The sequence below is a fragment of the Callorhinchus milii genome, unplaced genomic scaffold (genome assembly GCF_018977255.1).
Source record: "Callorhinchus milii isolate IMCB2004 unplaced genomic scaffold, IMCB_Cmil_1.0 Scaffold3, whole genome shotgun sequence".
NCBI classification, from domain to species: Eukaryota; Metazoa; Chordata; class Chondrichthyes; order Chimaeriformes; family Callorhinchidae; genus Callorhinchus; species Callorhinchus milii.
The window spans coordinates 21,000,746-21,024,248 of NW_024704744.1; the positions used below are offsets into that span (position 1 = coordinate 21,000,746).

Sequence of the window (23,503 nt, forward strand, 5' to 3'; positions counted from 1 at the left end):
CAGAATAGTGGTCATAATAATAATCCTTGCATTTGATTTGGCACCTATTATGTTGAGAGCATCTCAGCATTTCTGTAAAGTGTAGTGACTGTGCATTTGTAAGCAAACACCAATTTGTGCACAGCAGTGTGCCTCAAACAGACATGAAGTGACCATATTTTTGTTTACGGGATTGTTGGCTAGTACACCGGGAGTCATTTCTTTTCCAAATCGACCCATGGAATATTTAATATCCACCTGAACAACATGGACAGGACCTCAGTTTAACATTTTACCTGAAGGATAGCGCTCTCCGCCCTCAGCACTGCATTGGAATAGTAGCCTGGACTGAGCTCAAACTCCCAATGTAGAGTTTGACCCCACAACCTTCTGACCCAAAGTCTTAACCAATTGAGCCAAGTTGCTCAGTAGCAGCTTTCGTATTTTGTTGTCTTAACAGTGGGTAATGTACAACAACAGATGACATTTGTATAGAGCCTTTCAGATCAGGAGGATATCCCAAGGCACTGGAAAGTCAGGGATTTGGACCCGAGCTGAGAGTTGGGATCAGGAGGAGTGGAGGGTGGATGGACCGTTAAACTAGATTTGAGTCAGGTGTGATGAGGGATCAGAGGTGGCTGGTGTACAGGGTGACTTGCATGAGTAGGAGGCAGTCCGGGAGGTGAGGGGGGGTGACGGCATCGAGAGTGGCGGAGAGGGAGTTGTGGAGGAGAGTGACCGAGGAGGATAAGTTGGTGCAGGAGGAAACCAGAGAAGAGGAGATTAGATGATTTCAGGGCAGCGGAGAGGGAGTGGGGGTGGGGGAGGAGATGTTTTTTCAAGGGCGGTAGGAGATGGAGTTTGGTTGGGTAGTGGGCAAGGGGGAGAGGGATGGAGGCGTTAAGGGAGATGAAGAAGTGTCCAAGATGGCTTTGTTGGTGATGGTGAGATCCGAGAAAGTGAGGCCCCGGGTAATCACCAGATCAAGAGGGTGGCCATGAATGTGGGTAGCAGAGTGGATGTGGGGGGAGAGGTTGTGAGAGGAGAGAAGGGAGCAGAAGTCAGCGCAGAAAGAGCAAGAGGGGGTGAAGTACAGGTTGAAGTCACCCTAGGATGAATAGGCGTTCAAAGCAGAGGCAGAGGGAAGCTGGAAGGGTGGAGATGTCAGTATGGAAGATGGGGATTGTTTTGGGAAGCGATAAATAGGAGAATTTTGAGGAAAGATTGGAGGGATGGTAGAGGGTAAGGTGCTTGAAGGAGGGGAAGGAACTGGAGGAGTAAGGGATTAGATAGGGAAAGTGAGGATTTGGAGATGAGGCCCACACCACCACCATGGCGGTTAGGTCTTGGGGAATGGTGGAAGGTTTAGCCGTGTGGTGTGGCCTCGGTCAGGTTGAAGGTGGCGCCTGGGGTGATCCAGGTTTCTGTAAGGGAGAGGATATCAATGTTTCCATCAACGATGAATTTGTTAATGACGAGGATTTTTTTGTACACTTGAGTTAGAGTGCACCTGACATTTGAAGCACTTTACCACAGTAAAAAAGGGACCGAAACAAGCTACTGAAAGTGAGACTTAGTCTGTTTCTTGTCTGATGGTAGTCTGGCAGTCATTCAGCACTAAGCAGGGAGTTAAGTTTGTGTGAAAACTTGTGTTTGTAAGTACTGCACTCTCCATCCTTGAGTGCAGCGCTGTGGTTAAGTGAAGCAATATGTGCTCTGCAAGATTCTGAAGCTATTGTTTGAATTCTCCTCACAGACCAAGAAGAAAAAACAGCGAATGGATGAGAGATCATCAAAGGAACCAAATATTTCAGCCAATGGAAATGTAAATGAGGAAGAAGCGGGTGAGTTTCAGAATTAGTCATGGATGTGCAGAGTTTGGTTCCGTGATGAGGACCTAGGTGGCAGATTTTTGGATGAGCTGGACCTTATGGATGGTGGAACTGCAGAGACCAACGATGAGTGCATTTGAGACGCTGAGGCGTTGATGACAAAGGTGCAGATGAGGGTTTCAGCAGCATTTGATGTCAGGTGGGATTGGAGGCAGAGACGCTTTTAAGTCCTGACATGAGGCTTGAATATACATGGTCATTGTTTTTGAGTGTTTTCCTCCAGCAGTTGGCTGTAATTTTGAACAGCCTCCACACATTGTCTTGACCTCCCAAATGACTGTGAGCTTAGGAAATCCTGACTCCTCCAGTTCTCCACCCAGTATCAAAAGACACAGATAGGGAGACAATGTAAATGGGTGGATTCTCTACCAGGAAGGGAAACATTCCTGTTCATGGAAAGTACATGGCATTGCTTTTACGATAGAAATTACAGACATATTCTAGCCAGAAGTGCACTGTTTACACAACCAAACTGGAATTCAGTTCTGGGATCATGTCACAAATAATATTAAAATGAAAAAGAAAGGATTCTATCTTTCTTTCTTCGTATTGTTGAGACTCATTCATAATAATAATTGATATAGCATCTTATCACATCTTTGAGACATTTCAAAGCTCTTCACAGAATATAGTGTAAAATTAATTGACTATAATTTTGTGTGTGAAATGTGGCAGCCAATAGCATACAACAGTGTCCCACAAACAGTCGTGGATTGAATAGGCAAATTATATTAAAAAAAAGGATTATTATCCTGGAAAACTGATCTGTCAATCGACTAACAACCGTATTCCTACTTATGATTCATGAACAAATAAGATTCCTTGCTGAAAAGAATGATCAGATTTGTACTGGGCCAACCCAGAGTTCTGAAAACTTTCTGCAGTCAATGTGCAATTTGTTGCTGCATTTCACCCACTGAATATACAGTTAATTCTTTTTACAGTATATTCTGTGAAGCGCTTAGCGACGTCTCAACGCCGTGATAAAGTGCTATATCAAATGCAAGGATTATTATTATATGTTTTGTGACAATAAGTTGCTTAATTTTCAACTAGGGTTTAAGGCAACGCACGGAGGGCATGCTCCAGCCCTGTTTGTAGTGACATTGTGTTTCAAACATAATTTTGCTCCTTTTTCAGCTGATGCACAATTTACCATGGACCAAAGTAATTTAATATAAACCCTCCGGTTATGTGTGTGTTCAGGCTGTGTGTGAGGGGTGGGGGGTGGAATTGGAGCAGAACCATTGGCAGAAGTGACTGTTGGCAGCATCTAGCCCAGCTCGGATTCTAGAAATGTAAAATGAAGCCAAATGGAGTCTAAATTAAGATGAGTAATGTCAATCTGCCTGATGGTCAGTCCACAAATGGCTCTCCAGATGATGAGAGCAGCATACACTGTCCCCTGGTTAGCAACTGGAGACTCGTCAGCACTTTACAAAACAGAAGTCAAACCTCCTGACTATCGTGTTGAACAGACTTCACAAGAACAAATAGAATGTCCTTAATTTTGGGGAGGCTTAGGATTTTTTACATATCCCTTTCTCCACTATCGAGTCTCTCTGAGTCGTGCAAAAATCTCAGTAGACAAAACAGGTGCCTCATTCCCAGGCCTCTTATCAATGTAGGCCTTGCTGGCAACCTCTCTTGTATCTTGGACACATATTTGGGAACTGATAAACAATCATTAAAGATTAGTTGACTTACCGATTTTCATCATAAATACCATTTTTCATCATAAATGCCCATTTTTACCATAAATATACACTTTTCCCATCATAACCACCCCTGCATCCCACCCCCGCGTTTACCATAAATGTCCATAAATATCTGTTTTCCTTTTAAATACCATTATTCCACCGTAAATAAGATTTTGGATGTTCCAAAAGAAATAACATTAACAGAAATGTATTCCTATCAAACTTTTGACCCTCGATTTTCTCTTTTTTGAACACCCCAAAAAAAAATGGAAAATAACAGGGTTTTTATTCAGTGAACAAAAAATGATTTCAGTGGTCCTCAAAGAATTATAGACTTTGACAATTTAAAAATCACAAGGTTACGATGACTCACTAAACGAAAGAAATAATACAAAATAACACCAGTGACACCTTTATTCAAAAAGGAAGATATTTTTGGAAGATTTTAATGGATATATAAGATTGATCAGTGATTCATTCTCGCCTGAAGTTATTTATTGGAAATTTAAAACGTGGTGATTTCAAACTGTTTTCCTAAAGTAATGAGTCCATCTGGAGGCCCTTTCCAGTAACCAGGGTCTCCTTGCCGACTGGTGGTAAGTTCTCTCCAAACGTAGGAGGCATCAAAAGGGGTTCCTTCAAGGCAGCCTAACGTATTTCCGGATTCCTTCATTGAAAATTCCAGTTTGAAATCGCTTCGTTTTGGACCCCAGTATGGGGGGAAAAAAGCGTTTGGTGTGTTTTTTATTTGGCTTTGTTAAAGCTGTTGTATACCATATACAAACTCCATTGAATGTTTTTTCAACTTCTAGGGGATTGGGTGACTAAAATCAGCAACCGAGAGAAGCGCCAATTGAGGAAAGAGCGACAGAAGAAGAAGAGTGATACAGGCAGCTGCCTTGATCCTAGTTTTTTGGGTCATTCTGACGGACGTAGGACCACCTCAAAACCAGCCGGAGACAACAGGGGCTCAGATGATCAGGAAGGTACCCCTTAACACTGTCATTATCCTTTGGTTGTTGATTGAAGACCTGAAATGATAATAAATCTTACATATGATATAGCGCCTTTCACGTCGACGAGACCTGATAACTTTTGATAGGGATATACTGCATAGTGTGGTAACTTTCTAGACATATTTTCTAGACAAACACAGGAACCAACTGGTGAACAGCAATGCCCACAAATAGCCATGGTGTGAGTGACCAACTTTATTTGAGGGATTGCTGAACAGGACACCGGAAGAAACTCCTTTCTCTTTTCGAATAGATCTTTAACGTCCACCTGAACAGGCAGATGGGACCTCAATCTAAACATCTGATCCGAAAGACGGCACCTTCAATAATTCACCCCCCCACCAGCATTGCATTGGAGTGTCAGTTTAAATTATATAAATTCAAAGTCCCGAAAACCTTCCGAGGCAAGATTAGTCCCAGCTGAACCAGGCTGACACACACATAATAAGAATAATCCTTGCATTTGATATAGTGCCTAATCACAATATTGAGACGTCTCAAAGCGCTTCACAGGATATACTGTAAAGTGGATTGACTATTTTGTGGCTAAACACGGCAGCTAGTTGGGTACCCTTTAGTAGATGACAGGAGGATTTCTTAGAGAAAGCTATTATGTTGCAAGGCCTTCAGTTAATTCAGTGAATACAGCAAGGCAAGTGTAAAAATGAGCACACCAAGGCCAGTATAATAGTGAATATTACAAGGTGAGTGTAATAGTGAGCAAGCCAAGATGAGTCTAATAGTGAATATGCCATGGCAAATGTAATAGGGAGTGCACCAAAATGAGTGTAATAGTGAATACAATAAGGCAACTTCAGCCCTCAAGCTTCACAAACATCTGTGAGTCAGAAATAACCTTGTGAGAAAGACACTATAATTAGCACAGCTCTGGCTGGAAGGAAAAGGATACATAATTTATTCAAAATCATAATATAATTTTCAGCAGACAAATAAGTACATCTTGATTGAGTTCCCCTGCCTCGGAGACTGGGTAAAGAAGCCCAGCTCCATCCAGAGCTCTGCATGTCGTGTCATTCCCTGCACGAGGCCCCGCGAACCCATTACCCTCATCCTCATTCAGCTTCACTGGCTCCCCATCCCCCAGTGGATCGAATTCCATGTTCTTATGCTCACATTCAAATGCCACCATGACATCCTACCTCTGCGACCCTACTACCCTAGCCACTCCTTTCGCTCAGAAAACAGTAGTCTGCTTCACATCCTCTACCCCACCATCACCACAATAGTCTTCAGCTATTTCACACCCACCTTCTACCCACTGCCTTGCCCCTTCCCCTCTGCCTTCAGGACCTGCCTTAAAACCTATCTCTTGTGCCATATTATTTTTCGGCCACCTTTCCTCTCCCCTCCTTAGCTCAATTCGGGGTCCCAATCAATTATGCAAAGCTTTTTGAGACTTTCTCCTGACATGAAAGGTACTAGATAAATGTAAATTGTTGTTTTAGCATTCAATTAAATTCCTAAGCAATTAGAAATATTTGCACAGAAGCAAAGGTATGCCTAAACAAGAAATAGTTTGGGATGTATTGTCATGATCATTTTCTCAGCTGTTTAAGTGCTGAGTGTATTAAATTAGGCAGACTGTAAACGGGTGAGATCCTATAGCTGGATATTTCAGTCAGAGTTGGTTGCTTATAATGTAATAAATAGCTTCAGAAGTCATGACCTGTATTCTGATCTGAGTTGTGACTCTGAAACAGAATCCTGTAATATGTACAACATTTGCCCTTTTGCCTGAATGATTACAATGCTGGTGGAGAGGGGTATTAAATTATTACTCGAAGATAAGTTATATGTTTGCCATTCGCACTGCATATGGCACATTCGAATTATTCTTGGTTCAGTATGTTGGTGATTTTTTTCCCTGTGTGCTTACGATTAACTCCAATGCGATGTTAATGTACACAATATCTCAGTTTGGTGAACACTGGACCTTTGGGTTATGGGTTCAAGATGGTTTCCGCCTGCCCATAATACAGAGACAGCCTTAGTTAAAGTGATAAATGACATTCTGTCTATTTGTGACTAACAACAACAACAACAACAACAACAAGATTCCATTTATAAAGCGCCTTTCACGTCAGGAGGACGTCCCAAGGCGCTGCACAGTTGGGTCATGACCCGAGCAGGGGGGAAATGGTCAGGGTGAGGGGAGCGAGGAGGGTGGAAATGGTTAGGGTGAGGGGAGGGAAGGGAGGGAGCGAGGAGGGGAAGAGAGTCGAGAGGGGAGCTGAAGGCTCGGTCAAAGAGAAAGGTTTTGAGACCGGCCTTGAAGGAGGAAAGGGAGGAAGCAAGGCGAAGGCACTGGGGGATGGAGTTCCAGAGCCTAGGGGCTGAGAGGCTGAAGGCCCGACCACCGATGGTAGGGCGATTGGGGCGGGGGACGTGGAGCAGACCGGAGCCGGAGGAACGGAGGGTACGGGCAGGTAGGTAGGGGGATAGTAGGTTGGAGAGGTAGGAGGGAGCAAGGCCGTGAATGGCCTTGTAGGTGAGGATGAGGATCTTGAAATCAAAGGCTAAGGCTCTCTCTGTCTCCTCATCCTTCTTGATCTCTCCGCTGCCTTTGACACTGTTGACCACTGTATTCTTCTCCACCACCTCTCGTCATAGCTACACTTTCATGGCTCTGTTCTTGTCTGGTTCTGTTTTTATCTTTCCCATTGTTTCCACTTTGTTTCCACCCATGGCTTCTCACTTAGCCATCGCACTATCACATGTGGTATTCCCCAGGGCTCTGACCTTGGTCCTCTCTGCAAAAATGGATTAACTTCTATGTGTTTGTGGATGATACCCAACTTTATCTCTCTGCCTCCACCCTCGACTCCAGGACCACTGCTGTCCTGACGGATTGTCTGTCAGAGTTCAAAGCCTGGATGAGAGACAATTTTCTATGCTAGGAGAAGCACTAGGTACTGTTCAAAGGCGACATTAACCTGAGGTCCCTTCTGCCTGTTCAATTGGACATTAAAGTCCCATGATGGGGAGCAACTCTGATGGTATAGTGGATGGAGCTTATAGAGCAGGAGCTCGCTGGTTCATATACTATGCTGAATTTGCTAGTTTCAGTCAGAATTGCTTGGTGAGGTTAAATCCTGGAGCTCAGTGGTTAGAGAACTCGCCTTGCAAGCGAGACACTTAACTCTCCGACCTACTATTCCCCTACCTACCTGCCCGTACCCTCCGTTCCTCTGGCTCCGGTCTGCTCCACATCCCCCACCCCAACCGCCCTACCATCGGTGGCCGGGCCTTCAGCCTCTCAGCCCCTAGGCTCTGGAACTCCATCCCCCAGTGCCTTCGCCGCCTCCTCCCTTTCCTCCTTCAAGGCCGGTCACAAGACCTTTCTCTTTGACCGTTCCTTCAGCTCCCCTCTCGACTCTCTACCCCCTCCTCGCTCCCTCCCTTCCCTCCCCTCACCCTGACCATTTCCCCCCCTGCTCGGGTCCTGACCCAACTGTCCGGCGCCTTGGGACGTCCTCCCGACGTGAAAGGCGCTCAATAAATGGAATCTTGTTGTTGTTGTTCGATTCCAGGCAGGGCGAAACCTTGGGCAAGTTTCCTTACTCCACACACCTAATAATAATCCCTCCAAAACAATAATAAATTGGTCATTTTCAATCCACGACTGTTTGTGGGACATTGCTCTGCGCAATTGGCTGCTGCGTTTCGCCCACAAACATACGGTCAATTCACTTTACAGTATATTCTGTAAAGGGCTTTGAGATATCTAGAAGACGTGAAAAGCACTATATCAAATGCAAGGATTATTACTATTATTGTCCCCAGAATAGAGAGGGGAAAACTAGCCAGGTTTGTTCGCGCTCCGGGACGCTACCCTGAGTTAAGGGTGCTATGTAAATGCAAGTTGTTGTTGTTTGTGGTCACTCTTAACATCCTCTACTGTAGTTTGTGTGCTGGTGTGTGAGCATTACCCAGGAAAATCAGAAAAATAATAAGACACACGAACAATTTTTTTTAAAAAAAGAAATATACAACCCAGAATTTTTAACCAGACTGAAGGTTCTACTTACACGTGAAAATTTCCCCCTGTCTGGAATGGAATGCGCACTCTCTCCCTGGAGGGATGCACCCGCCTACCTAATTCCAGAGAAAAATTAGGTGCAGGTTTAAAAGAGCCCAAGATGTGCAGTTGAAAAGAAAGGTTTTAAAAGTGGGACCAACAGTGGGACCTACCTTTAAAACCTTAATAAAAGGTTTATTTTAATAATTATTTTATTTTTTAATAATTTTTTTGAAGGGATTATTACCCCCGGAAAAGCGATCCACCAATCGACTAACAACCGGGTTCATTATTATTATTATATGCATTCATTCTTAATTAATTTAATTCTTAATTAATTATTGATGTTAATCATCAATTATTAATTACTACATTATTATTATATACCCAGATAAGTACTTAACACATTGCCTACTGAAAAATCCTGTTGACAAGTGTATCAACAAATGAAGTGACATGAGCTGAGAGAGTTAATTTGTAATATGCAATATTTGAGGTAGCATCTGGATATTAATATTATTCCAAAGCAAATATGAACGTCGGAGGACTTTTTCCCAAGAGCTATCGCTCCCGCAAGAGGGGCTGGGTTGGCCTGCGACAGCCAGCACATTTGATTGCAATTGATAGTGAATTTCCTTCATGATGTCTGGAGTGAAGGTGTAGCAACTCACTTTAGGTGAAGGGGAAATGAGCTTTTGTTCAACTGCTCCTCTGAGAGCTGATTTTAATTTGAAAGCCTAGTTCTGAAAAGAATAGGTGATGGGGAAGATTACAGTGATTTATCCACCAATTGTGGAGTCCTGTAGCACAGTGGTTACAGCACTCGCCTCTCAAGTGAGAGACCTGGGCTCAATTCCCGGCAGGGCGAAACGTTGGGCAAGTTTCCTTACTCCACACGCCTAATAATAATCGCTCAAGAAAAAAAACAATTTGCCCTGAAACATTGCAACTTTCTCCCTCAATCCCTCCACCTTGCCCCCTCCTTCCCTATTTTTAGATCCTTCCTCTTCAACCGTGTTTACAATCTCCTCAGCTTCAGGCTCCGCCACTGTAAAGCGCTCCGAGACACTATCCCGCATGATGGGTGCTAATTAAATGCAAGTTGTTGTTATTGTCCAGGCCCTAGAGGCAGTGCAGAGAAGAATAAGCAGGATGATCCCCGGTGTTAAAGGAATGAGCTGTGGGCAATGATTAGACAAGCAAGGGTTCTTTAGTTTTAAGAGAAAATGGCTCACTTTGGAACTCCATCCCACAGTCCCTTCGCCTTGCTTCCTCCCTCGCCTCCTTCAAGGCCGGTCTCAAGACCCTTCTCTTCGACCGTGCCTTTGGTCTCCCTCCCACCTCTCTGCCTTCCCTCACCCCTACGCCACCCCTCCCCCATGCTCGGGCCCCAACATCTGACTGTTCACCGCTTTGGGACACCCCCCCAACGTGAAAGGCGCTCTATAAATGGTAATTTTTTTGTTGTTGTTGTAAACTCAGAGCAATACTTTAGGATGCACCAAGACAGTACAACAGGAGGACATAGGTTTCGAGTTGCATAGGGCAATTTCAGGACAGATACCAGAAAGTTTTTCTTTACCCAGAGGGAGGGTAATTAATGACAGACAGGATACAGGAATGGTGGTTGAGGCCAGGACACAGGACTCATTCTTAACAAAAAAAAACTTACAAAATTAATTTAAAAAGGTTTCTGCTGTTCAATAGCCTTGCACCACCCTAAGTCTGGGCACACACTTAAAGAATAGCTACTTGGGTGGGCCAGCACCTTTAGGAGAGAAGAAAACTGAAACAGTCACTGTACAGTCCACAGGGATTATATTGACTGGATTTATTCAAAGGGTAGCAGTAATTTATATTCCATAGCAGTTTAACACAGCAATCTTATCTAAAGCTGGCCGGAAGTTTCCATTTTCCCAGTACATTCCCAGTGCACAGTTATTTTTAAAATTGGCAAAGACTCTGTAATCAACCTGGTCTTGGCCAGGACACCAGGAGAAACTCTTTTCTCATTTCAAATGGTGCCAAGGGAACTTTAACATCACCCTGAAAGGCAGTTCTTGGTTTAACGTCTCATTTGAAGGACGGCACCTCTGACAATTCAGCACACTCCAGTGCTGCGTTGGAGTGATTCATCCAGCAGTCAGATGGAACGAACTAGACTGAGACTTGAATCTGCAGTCTTCCTTTCTCAGAAGCAAAAGTGCTACCAATTAAGCAGGATTATCACAAATTCATTTTGGAGGAAATACTGACTGCCATTGAAACCACAAATTCATACCTTGCACCTTAACCTAGGGTAGTTACGTCCCTAGATCTGAATCAATTATAAATGAAGTTAAATTCGTACAAGGCATTGGTTAGATAGCAGCTGGATCCTGGGTACAGTTTTGGGCACCCAATTTTAGAAGGGACATCAGAGCAAAGGAGAAGGTACAGCATGGAGTCCCTGGTACCAGGGATGGAACAGTGAGTTCTGAGAATAAGCTCATAAAATTGGAGCTGTTTTCAGTGAAACAGAAAAGGTGAAGAGGAGATGTAATAGAGATCTTCAAAAATTCTGGGAGGAAAAATTGTGAAAGTCTTTGCACTTTCCTTGGTAAATCGGTAACAAGGGAGCATAGAAACAGTGCTGAATTTGGAAGAAATAAAATTGAAAGATTGTTAGAACATTCACAGAAATCAGCAATTGAAACTATGACCATAGAGAACATTAAATTAGACAAATATTTGAAAAACAACATAAAAGTGTACAGGCAAAGAGCACAAATCGATAGCTCCAGTGGAGGAGATAGCAGCCTGCTCAAATACCGTGATCTTGATGATTCTATGAACAGTGCTCCATAAATATCCACTAATGCTGTGCAAAATCCGCTGCAGCATTTCGCCCACAAAATATAGTCAATCAATTCACTTTATAATATATTCTGTAAAGTGCTTTGAGATGTCTCCAAGGATGTGATAAGGCGCTATATCAAATGCAAGGATTATTATTATTGTTCATTATGCAGGTTCTTTTCATTACCAGTTATTTTCTTTACCCTCAGAGAGCCCTGGATGGAGCTCCCCGCCTGTTTCTGTGATTGACCCAGCAGTCAGCTGGAACGAACTGGCCAACAAAACCAGCGGCTGGCAGCTCACAACTGGAGGAGGGGCAGATGCTGACCGCCTGGGCTGGGGGCTCTTAGACAGACCCGTGGCCACCTCAGGGTGGGGAGGAACGGTGAAGGAACCGAGCAGCAGTGGGGTTGACTGGGACACTATGGAATCGGTGGAACAGGACATCTTTGCTAATATCGGTCAGTACCCTGAGGATTTTTACATGACGGTAAAGGTTGGGGACTCGATAGTGCTGTTGGCAGCCAAAGTTGATGCGGGGGGGGAATGAATTTCTCTGTTATTAGAAGCCAAAGTGAAATCCATTTAGGGAGTCTTCCACACGTTATTCCTTAATTTACTGAATCTAAGTGAAGACTCCTTCCAGCAACCATCTTCCTGAATCCCTTCCGTCCAGCTGCTCTCTCTGCTTAGAGAATACTTGTTTCATGTCCCTGCCGAATCGGTTTGAGCTTTCAGCCATCTGCCCCACTCTCTGAAACTCCATCCCCCTAAATCTCTCCGCCTCCCCCACACCCTTCACCCCCCCACTTTTAAAGTCCACCTTAAAACCCACCCTCTCGATCCTTTTCCTGACCTCTCCCCCCTCCTTCTCAGATCTTCCCACCCCCAGCTGGGGTTCTGAATCAGCTTGCCAATTGCTTTGATATGGAAGACACAATATAAATGTAAATTGTTGTTGGAGCTAGATTTATCCATAAAACCATAGAAATTTACAGCATAGAAGACCATTCAGATTAAGAGCAATCCATTTACCAAGAGCAGTCCCATTTACCTGCCCTTTCCCGATACCACTTGACTCCTTTAAGGTATTTATCTTAGTTGCCTTTTGAAAGCTAATATGGTTAGCCAAATCCTAATAGGTCCCATTGTAAAACATGATCTGCGATTTTCCTACCTAATCCCACCATTCAGGAAGGAACAATATTGCTACTTTAGCTATCAAATTAATTTACTGATTTGTATTTAGGAACCTGGGACAACAAGACAGGTGTTAAATGCCCGCCTGTGACCTTTGGCGCATTTCCTGACTCTTCCTGCGAAGCAAGTAAGTGGAAGACGGCTCTGGTGTCTGAGACAGTTACATCTCAGTTCATTTCAATAGCCAGAAACTAGCTATTTTCAGCTGATTTGCATATTCAAAGACCAAACGGAGAATACTGGAGGACTGCAATAAATTAAAAACAGTAATCCCCCAGAGGAATTCAAATAATGCCATCAACTGAGATTGTTTGATATCTTTTGCTTGTTTGACATTTTTTTTGTTGCTTTGGTTGTCTTCATTAAAGAAATTTTTGTGGCAGAACATCTCAGACTAGTCACCGTGAGCAGGGACTCTTTCCACTCAGCTTCTATGAATCTTGCAAAACAAAGCCCTAATGTGGTCTTAGCTGGATAAGGAGTGGGAAAGCTTGCCAGATAGTGGCATCAATAGCAAGCAATGCTGTTTTGGCTGGTTAAAACTCCAGCAGTACCCCCAACTCAAACTCTGCATACCCAAGCCTTGGCTCTTGCCAATCTGCACCTAGTGCTTTCCAGACTTAGGTAAGCAGGTTGGATCGCTCCAGGGAGACAGTACGCATTCCATCAAAGCAAATGGAATTTCCATGTGTAAGTGGGATGCATGGAATTCTCAGTTTGATTTGGATACTCTTAAGCATGGTGATGAGTTTCCACACGTGTCAGACATCTGGTTGACCCCAAAACATGAACTGGTACCTCACAGAATGGCACACTGTTGCAGTAGGAGCTCATAAATTACATGTTTATTTTGTTGGCGTATCACAGAAAAATTTACTACTATACATTAACAAAGTAAAGTAAGACCCTGTTAGAATGTGTTTCTTGAGCCGATTGGGTTGTAATGCAGTTGTGGACCCCGGTTACTGTGCGTGTGCACTGTGCACCTACATTCTGCTCTCCAATCATCTCTGCAATGAAATGCCCAACTTCTGGATCAATAGGACGTTGCTAATGTCACTTCCTATGCACTGAACATGAGAAGTGAAACCAGCTGTGGCAACCGCCGTATAGAATGGGTTGTAAACTTAGGGAGCTCAACAACCACAGTATAACAAGGCTCCTTTACAAGTCAACTAAATAGCCTAGTGCTTATTAACAACAACAACTTACATTTATATAGAGCCCCGTACGCAGAGTACAGTTTCAGAGCGCTATTGTGCCATTAGTTCCTACATTAGATCGTAGCACGGATTAATTTTAATGGAAAAGCATTTTTTCAGAAGTCCTATGCCATCTTAGTACGACTTATGTCCTGAGGCGGGTACAAATCCTCAAGCATTTCCCGCTGTTATTGTCAGCCACTCTATGTAATGTGAGATCACTATTTTTACACTTACCAATGCAAGGCCATTCATTTTTTTAAAAAGAAAGGTGAAATCCTGTCACTTTTAAATTCACTTTTAAAGCTCTCTACAGCCATGCTCTCCCTAACTCTGGGACCTACTCGCACCATACCAACTGGTCCGCTCCCTCTGCTCGACAGGCACTGGCTTCCGCCCTTCCCGTCCCACCATTGGCGATCAGACCTTCAGCTTTTCTGCCCTCACCATCTGGAGCTCCATTCCAGATTCCAGAATCCCTCTGCCTCAGCTTCCATCTCAATACCTTCCTCTGTGATCGTGCCTTTGGTCATCTTGCCACTCCCCCTCTTGATTCCAACGCCCAGTTTGGGTGCAAACCCTTAACTGTCCAGCACTATGGGACATCCTTCTGACGTGAAAGGCACTTTATAAATGCAAAGGAAGGAAGAAATCAGTTTCCTGTTTCCTGCAATCGATTTCTATTGATTGAAAAGTGTTGAGTGTCCTATTAGTGCATCAGAGCTGAGCTGCTGTGTATCTACACATCGCTCTGCCATCTGCCCTCGGTAACAAGGTGAGCAACCCTTGTTCTCTGTTCATACCTTGCTGAAATGCTGCAGTTAAAGGCAGTGATATCAGCTGTACTGACCTGAGGTTAAACATCAGGAACTGATTGTATTCTACCAGTGAACTGAGCTAGTAACTCAAATGATGAGCGAATAATATTATAGTCAGTGTCACAAATAGATGGTATATGGATAATATGGATAGTACTTATACACCTCATCCGAGATTCTATAGAACAATCAATCAAAACTTGCATTTAGCATTTGCATATGCATTCAGTGCTATCGATTCCAAGGTAAGCAGTGAAAGTTAACATGATAAATGTTGGATGTAAATATTAACTTTAAACACAAACTGTTTCAGTTGCACAGTAGATGTGTAAATGCTGGGGTCTAAAATTCACTGCAAGTTGACAAACATTTTGGTCCAGACTTATAAAGCAGTGGATAGGCCTCAGTGTAAAATCTTGTAAGCGCTCTGGGATGCTACTTTGCATTAGGGGTGCTATATAAATGTAAATTGTTGTATTGTTGATGTTTCTTCATGTTTGTGCTGGATTGTGATATAATTTTCCATGGCAGATGTAAAATGTTTCTCAGAGGGAAGATATAGTTTTACATGCTCTAATAATATGTTGCTAGCTCACAACAACAACAAGAAGTTCCATTTGTATAGCGCCTTTTTATGTCGGGCGGACATCCCAAGCCACTGGACAGTCAAGGATTTGCACCCGAGATTTACATTTAATTACATTTAATTTAATAAATTCATTTAATTTAACTGCATGGTTGTAACTTTCGAAATCTGTTGCATCTCTAAAATCTGCTGTGATGCAAATATTCATTTCTCCTTCAGTTACCCCTGATAACACCTCATCTCAAGAAAGTCCGTCCAGAGGTCAAATGAGTGCATCACTCTCGCCTCCTACGGTTGACGAAGCATGGCTTGGACTTGGTAAGTGATTCTGCTTCTTGTTGCGTGTAACATCTCTCAGCATAAATCTATTTTAGGGCCTAACTAAATCTAGTCAGTGAAAGTTTTTTTTGTTCGGCCGCAGAACCCTGTCACAATGCTTAAGAGTATCCAAACCACACTGAGAGCCCACATATCATGAAAAAAATGGTTGTATTGGGAAATGCAGCAGTTCACACGGCACATTAAATGAGGTGCCAGTCGTTGCTATGGACAGACTAGAAACCAAATATCTCTAGTTTTCAACATGAGAACAACGTCTAAGTTAGCTAATTAATTGTGTTTTGATTGTCTACTTGTCGTGCCCAATAGATTTTTTTGAATCGCAGGCTTATCTTGCATTCCCTCAGTCCCACCATTAATACCCTGTTCTCTGTCTCTGCACCATCTTTCCTTGTGGCATTGGCCCAAACCCTTAAATTCCCTTTCATTGTCTCAGGAATCCCCATTTTAGGTGTCAGTCGGGCTCAGTTGATAGCATTCTTATGTCTGAATCAGAAGGTTATAATAATAATAATAATCCTTGCATTTGATATAGCGCTTTTCACGTCGGGAGGACGTCCCAAAGCGCTTCACAGAACACACTGTAAAGTGAATTGACTGTACATTTGTGGGCGAACGCGGCAGCCAATTGCGCACAGCAATGTCCCACAAACAGTCGTAGATTGAAAATGACCAATTTATTATTGTTTTTGGTTTTGGAGGGATTATTATTAGGTGTGTGGAGTAAGGAAACTTGCCCAAGGTTTCGCCCTGACCTGCCTGGAAATGAACTCAGGTCTCTCGCTTGCAAAGCGAGTGCTCTAACCACTGAGCTACAGGACTCCACGTTATGTGTTCAAGCCCCACATTTGAGCTCATAGTCAAGGCCAGTGATGGCCAACCTTTTTGATAAGACAGCAAAATAAATGTTCTTCATTGAATAATTCTTGATTTATGCATAAATCAAGAAATATACAATCATGAAAAAACTGGAAACAAAACATTGATTTAGAACTGACTCGCATAGACCAGGTCACCTCTTGACGGCCACCCAGGCCATGGGTTAGCCCTCACTGGTCTAGGCTGAAACTCCAATGCAGTGCTGGGGAAGTGTTGCGTTGTCACAGGTACTGACCTGTGGTTTAAATGTTTAAACCAAGATCTTTTCCAGCTGTTGTGGTGAACATTAAAGGTCACATGATGTTATTTGAAAAGTATCTCCCTGGATTCTAGCCAACAAAAACCCACAGCTGAAACAAAAACAAATTGGTCATTCACTTATGGTTGTTCTGGGGACATTGCTGTGTGCAAATTGGATCACCTACAAATATGTTGTACAGAAAAAACTCTGAACCACTTTGAGACCTTTCAGCATGATAAGGTGATATATTAAGTGCAAGGATTATTATCTTTGTTAAGCAATTTGAAATGTCCTGCTGAACAAGGCTATATAATCTAAGGAAATGTTGTTGACAGTCCATAGCAAGGTTTGGAATTGGGTTCTCAACTCCAAACAGATATTGGAAGATGAAAATGTTAAGCAAGGTATGAAAGATGAAGTGGTGAATGCATTATTATGGATTGCTCTTTAGAAGAGCCAGTAGAAACAAGGTGGGCCAAATTAACTTGTTTTATGCCATACATTGCTATAGTTTCTGTAATTCTGTGAGTTAAAGTGCTTAGGTAAGTGCTGAAGTATTGTGAACATTCCTAATAATTACGGAAGTTTATCACGTACCGATCGCTGATTGTTTAGATATGTTTCCACCAATTGTTTTCCAATTGCCTCCCCTTTCTTCCAGAAGACCATTAGCAATAAATGTTTACTTGTGCAAAAAACATATTTAGAATGAACACACAGAGCTTAAAGTAGCACAAACTTATTATGCAATAACCTAATATCGTAGTTCTGAAATTTATTTTCAATAGCACCATTTTTGTTGGAGGAAGTTGGCTTTTTAGTTACCAATTCCTCTGTCATCTTTTTGTTCATGCGCTGACTTGAGCTTTGAATGATAGCCCCTGCTTTCTTTATCAGCAATTTTGCAGAGGGAGCAATTTCTCAAGCCTTGCTAGCAATTCTGTAGCTTTTCTCACAAATCTGATCATACCTTCTGCACTGCAGGCAACTCAAAAAACAAATGGAAATAAAAATCCGTGTAAGAGAGAAATACAAGTACATTAAGACCACTTTGCAATGACTGAGTCATTAACTGCCTAGGCTGAGTTGAGTTGAACCAGCTGTAAAGGTTCATTTAAGGACAATTTGCTTTCATATTGTAAACAAGAATAGCAGTGAGCTGTGGTTTGTTTATATAGAGTGCGCACAACAAGCTGTGATTGTATTGAGAATACTGCGTGACAGAGTTGGGCTTCAGTTTGAATCCATTCTTTATTCCCAGTTGCTGGGTGACTGTTGTGGAGTATTCCTATCTAATGTTCCACACTGTTCATGCAGTCACTTGCTTTGTGCATTTATTGTTCCCTTGGTTAATGAATGCCAATGGCTGAATGTATTCACAAGGCACTTTTTTTTAAAAAAAGCAGTGAGTATAGGTACAGGATGCCCCTGTGATAAAACGCCTCACTAATTTGCTAATAACATGGATTTCCAACTAGTGGCCCATTATAACAGTGTCTTGATCTTTTGGACCCAAAGCACGTAGTTCAATGTTTGTACAGTGCACTTATTTTTTCTTTGAAACCAAAACCAGGCAGGAACATCACAATCGTTATCAAATGTGATTTTTCTACATGGTTTTGTTTTCAAACATCACAATAGAGTCGCCTTTGCTAATAATACCGAACAACGTTCATTTGTTTTAAAATCGTGCACAAAATACAATATACAGTCAATTCACTTTATGGTATATTCTGTAAAGCGCTTTTAGACGTCTCAACGACGTGATAAGGCGCTATATCAAATGCAAAGATTATTATAAATTCCGCAGCCCACAGCTTGAATGAAAGTTCCTGAAACTGCCTTGTTTGTGTTGGTTTTTTTAATTGACATAAAACTCTTAAGAGACATTACGTGAATGAGCTAACCAAGACAAATCCCATGCATTCATTCATCCATAGCTTTCTCCTGTATAACAAACAAACAAAAATTACATTTGTATAGCGCCTTTCACGTCGGGAGGTGGTTCCAAGTTCCGAACAATCAGCGTTTCGGACCTGAGCTGGGGGACGGGATCAGGGAGAGTGGAGGGCAGGGGGGAAGGAGGGTGACCAAAGCCCCGGTCAAAGAGGAGGGTTTTGAGACTGGTCTTGAAGGAGGCAAGGGACGGGGCGAGGTGGAGGGACTGCGGGATGGAGTTCCAGGGGGGGGGTGTAGAGTGACTGAAGGCACACCCGCCCATATTGGTGGGAGTAGGCAAGAGGTGGGACATGAAGCAGGCTGGAGTCCACAGAGTGGAGGGAGCGAGCAGCTAGGGGGGGTTTGGAGGTCGCAGAGGTAGGGGGGAGCAAGGCTATGGAGGGCTTTGAAAGTGAGGACCAGATCTTGAACTGTATCCTCTGTGTGATGGGAAGCCAGTGGAGTTGAGCGAGGATGGGGGTGATAGGGTGGACACGGCTGCAGAACTCTGGATGATCTGCCGCCTGTGGAGGGAAGAGTTGGGGAGTCCGACAATCTGGGAGTTTGCGTAGATGAGTCTGGATGTTATGAATATGTATGAGGGTCTGAGCAGCCTGCAGTGTGAGACAGTAGAGGTGCCGGGCGATGTTACGGAGGTGGGGAAAGGCGGAGTGGGTCATGGCACGGATGTGTTGTATGAAGGACAGTTGAGGGTCAAACAGGACACTGGAGTTCTGTATTGGCTCTGAGATGTAGAGTGCATTCATGGAGGGAGATACTGTCAGCACCCGAAGTATGGAGGTGCTGACAGGTGCCAAGCAGGAGGGCCTCGGTCTTGTTGACATTCAACTTCAGGAAGTTAGTTCTACTGCTGCCCTTTTGTTGTTTGCTTTGTTGAAAAATGAGTGTGGAACTGTGCGTAAAATGGCCCAGCTGTATCTCTTTCCCTGCTGTAAACCTCCCTTCATAACACAAGCACAAGCTCCCTGTTATTGCAGGAAATGGAAAGGTGAAATACAGTACTATCTTAATTCACCCTGGAGAAACCTGTTTTTTGTAATTTTGGTGCACACATTGTTCTTTTGCTCTGCCAGGGCTCTGCCAAACCCAGAAAATCCTTGAGTGCCAGTGAGTAGTCTTTACTTCAAATTAAAATCTATAAATTTTGATCATTTTCATTCAGCCAACATAAAGTCAGCTGCAGATTGATGAGTATAACTATATACTATATAGGAGTAAAGCTCATTGGCATAAATAAAATGAATGACTGCTCTCTCCACTTGCACAGAATTTAGCACTTTGGCTCGGTTGATAGCATTCTCACTCTGAGTCAGAGGTGATGGGTTGAAGTCCCAAATTGGGACTTGATTGTATAAATTGACACCTTGGTGGAATACCAGGAAAGTGAGACATTATTGGAGGTATTGGCATTCAGATGAGATATTAAACCATGATCCTGTCTACTTATGCAGGTGCATATTTAAAGATCCCAGATTTGTAAAGAGAGATTTGTTTTTCCCCAATGGGAAAATCATCCAGGTAAATTGGTCATTCATTTCATGGCTGTTTGTGCTGTATTTGCCTGCAAATGCACAGTCACTGCACTTGACAACAATTCATTCCTTCAGCATTCAAGTGCTTTTTGAGACTTTCCTTTATTTACAGGCAGTGTATCAAATGCAAGGATTATTATCATTATGATTATTAATTGTAGCCATTCAGTATAATAAATTGCCTGTGCACACCTAAGATTGGGAATTCCTTTCACAGTAACTCCCTGATCTCCTGCACCATGTGACATTGCCTCCTCAAAGGATCGTGAACAGACACTTCTTTCTGAAACATGGCAACAGTGCACCAACGTTCACCCAGTATTTTACCGAGACAAATAGCTGCAATGGTCATGTGTGGCTCTCTGAGGTAGAACAACATCCTTTTCCACCTGGGTTCCTGTGAAGCCCAGGCAGAGGGATGAAAGTCTCGCCTCTGTTACCTGTAATACTTTGGCAGGGTGAAGGGCATCTTGTCAGGGACTGGTCAACCATGAACTAGATCTAGCCATTAAAATTCTTGACATAGAGTTCAGTTTAGAATCGCACTTTAAGCTTCATTTTATTTAAGAGCTTCAGAGGCATAGTTGAGTTTGATGGGTTGGTTTCAGCCTGGGTTAAATACAACCTCAATATTGAATACAAACTGCTAGCTCAAAGGTCCTTCAAGCACAGAGCAAGCTACATGGCAAAGGCTGCCTTTTTTCCCAAGATTTTTTTTCTCCTAGATTTTGCAGGAATTGACCACTTTTGAGAGCTGAGAGGACAGATCGTTATTTAGAATCTTAATTTCCCAGCTCGTTGCAGTTGGCTCTTCCTGAATCAAACTCCACTGTGTATTGTGTAATGTATATATTTTCCCTTTCGCCCCCCCCGCTATTAGGGTTATAATCTTCCTTCATAATAGTTCAAGGATGCTTTAGTTATGATCTAAAAATTGAACAATTTATTTTGGATTCTCATGGTTTAATAATACAGCTGTAAACAGTGAATTTGGGGCGTGGAATTCCAGTTATGCCAAAATAAACAAGTTGCAATGCCCCGGTGGAACTGAATGAACATGCCTGTTTAATGAAATCAGCAGCTGTTTATGCAGTCCGGTCATACAAATTTGAGCAATGATTGCTTCCACTATTTATCCACAGAGAATAATAAAATGTAAGTCACAGATTAATGGGAACCAGTGGCTTTAGTCACAGTGCAAATTTCCACTGTACTGCTCGCTGAGGTGCTGAGCAGGAGCTGCATTTGAAATCAGTGATGGCTATAGCAAACCATGACCCACCATTCACCCTGAACAGTTGACAGCAGTGTGAACTCCTGTTGTTGTCATTTTTAAGTCTTCTCATTTATTTGAGCTGCCCAACTGAAAAAGACAGTAAGAGCAATTCACTGTATTTATTTTCTGCTCAGTGTGCGAAAGCAATATCAAGGGTCTTTCATATTGTAATTCACTTAGTTGTAATCTTTCAGCCCAGAATGATATTAGACAATGTTATTTTTAAGCAACCTTTCCGGATGGAATATTTTGGATTTAAATAAGTAAGAAGCTGGAGCTCTTCAGTACAATTGTCAAGTTTGTTTCGTGAGAACGTGTGTACAAATGACATGAATCTAATGCTAATTTTAATTTATGGTCTGACAGATTTGAAAATATCTTGTAAAAAAGGCTTATTTATATCTTTCGAGCCCTTAAAAAATGTGTTTGTGCAGTTTATCGCAAGATAATAAAAAGCACTTTGCTAAAAAGGTTTTCATGATTGCAGAATCAACTACTGTGATGGATGTTTAGTCTTGCATTTTAGTAAGGTGCTTGCACCTGTCAAAAATAATCCTAGATTTCCCTTACAACTCCCTTCAGCAATAACATGGCTACTGTTTACTTAAAACGTCACGCAATGAAACATCGCAACTATTCAAATGTCCTCGTCGGCAGTCTCCCCAGTTCCATTATCCATAAAATCCAGTTAATTCCAAACTCTGCATGTGCACCTGCACTAAACTAGGTACTTCAATCATACCAGTTCTAACCAAGCTCCAGCAGCTCCCTATCACTGAATAATCAGTTTCAAGATTCTCACACTTGTCTTCCAATCCCTTCAGATTTGCCCTCCTACCGCTCTGCCCTCCCTCATCCCATCACTCCCCCCAACCCCACCCCATGCTCAGGTCCTGATCCCCTCCCAGGGCGCTTTACAAATGTAATTTTGTTGTTGTTCATGCCCTGGCACCTCCCTACCTCTCCCAACCTGCTTACTCACCATACCTACCAACCCATTACCCGTTGCTTCCGCTCGACTGGCTCCGGTCTCTTGCTTGTCCCTTGTGCCCTCCCTTCCACCTTCGGTGGCCGCATTTTCAGCTACTATCCCCTGAAAGTCTAGAACATTATCCTGCTGCCTTGCCTCCTCAATCCTCAGGTTGCACCTTCCTCTTCGATCGTGCCTACAGTCACCCCCCCAGCTCAGCATCGTGTTCTGCCACTGTCAAGCGCTTTGGGACGCTACCCTGTGAGGGGCGCTATATAAATGCGAGTTGTTATTGTTTGAAGATGGAACAAAATTCCTTAATATGAACTTTCATTGTTTTTTTCCCCCCTCAAATTAAATAGAGCAAAGATACTGGAGGGTATGATTCCAGATCTGTGTGGTGAAATGTGGTATGCTGTAGCTCCCAGCAAAATTGCAGCATTTTGTGGAGAAAATTACAGAAATCCCAGTATCGTCCAACTCTGTCATTTTATAGGGTGGAGAGGTTCATGGGGTGGGTAGTTAAGCGCTCTGGGACACTATCCTGTTGAGGGGTGCTATATAAATGCAAGTTGTTGTTGTAGGTTTATACGGTGGGTAGGTTTATACCCAATTTTATAGTTTATAGTTTTGATTTGCACTCTATTGGAATTGTGCTATGCTTCGTTTACTGGGTTGACCGGCAAACCCAATCCTAGTCAACAGTTACATGAGTGGCAACTTGGAAAAGGTCATTTATATTTTGTAGACACGCTATAAACACTGGGTCTCATTCTATGGGCCCGAAAGAGCACATTATAACAGGGACAGACAGTTTATGATAGTGAACTGTTTTCATAAGCCACCAGTCGCTACCATATAAACCTGTGTAAAATGTAAAGCATATCATTAAAAGATAGCAAGTTTCAAGGAAAATTGGGCATTAATATTGGGGCAAGTACTATATTTGTAACAAATCTGAAGTCAGAATCATAATTTGTACTTTTTCTTCAGATCTTTCAAAGTAACAAAATGTTTAATTATCAAATTTCTAAAGA

General features: G+C 42.8%; 1 protein-coding gene across 1 annotated transcript in view; it reads left to right on the plus strand.

Annotated features, from left to right (window-relative positions):
* Window positions 1–23,503, plus strand: part of metadherin (protein LYRIC) — a 42,849-nt gene that overhangs the window by 14,435 nt on the left and 4,911 nt on the right. Inside the window, exons 3-7 of the mRNA XM_042332786.1 lie at window positions 1,736–1,823; window positions 4,384–4,557; window positions 11,674–11,925; window positions 12,714–12,791; window positions 15,490–15,588. Of these exons, the coding sequence (XP_042188720.1) occupies window positions 1,736–1,823; window positions 4,384–4,557; window positions 11,674–11,925; window positions 12,714–12,791; window positions 15,490–15,588 (691 nt within the window). The remainder of the gene's footprint in view (window positions 1–1,735; window positions 1,824–4,383; window positions 4,558–11,673; window positions 11,926–12,713; window positions 12,792–15,489; window positions 15,589–23,503) is intronic.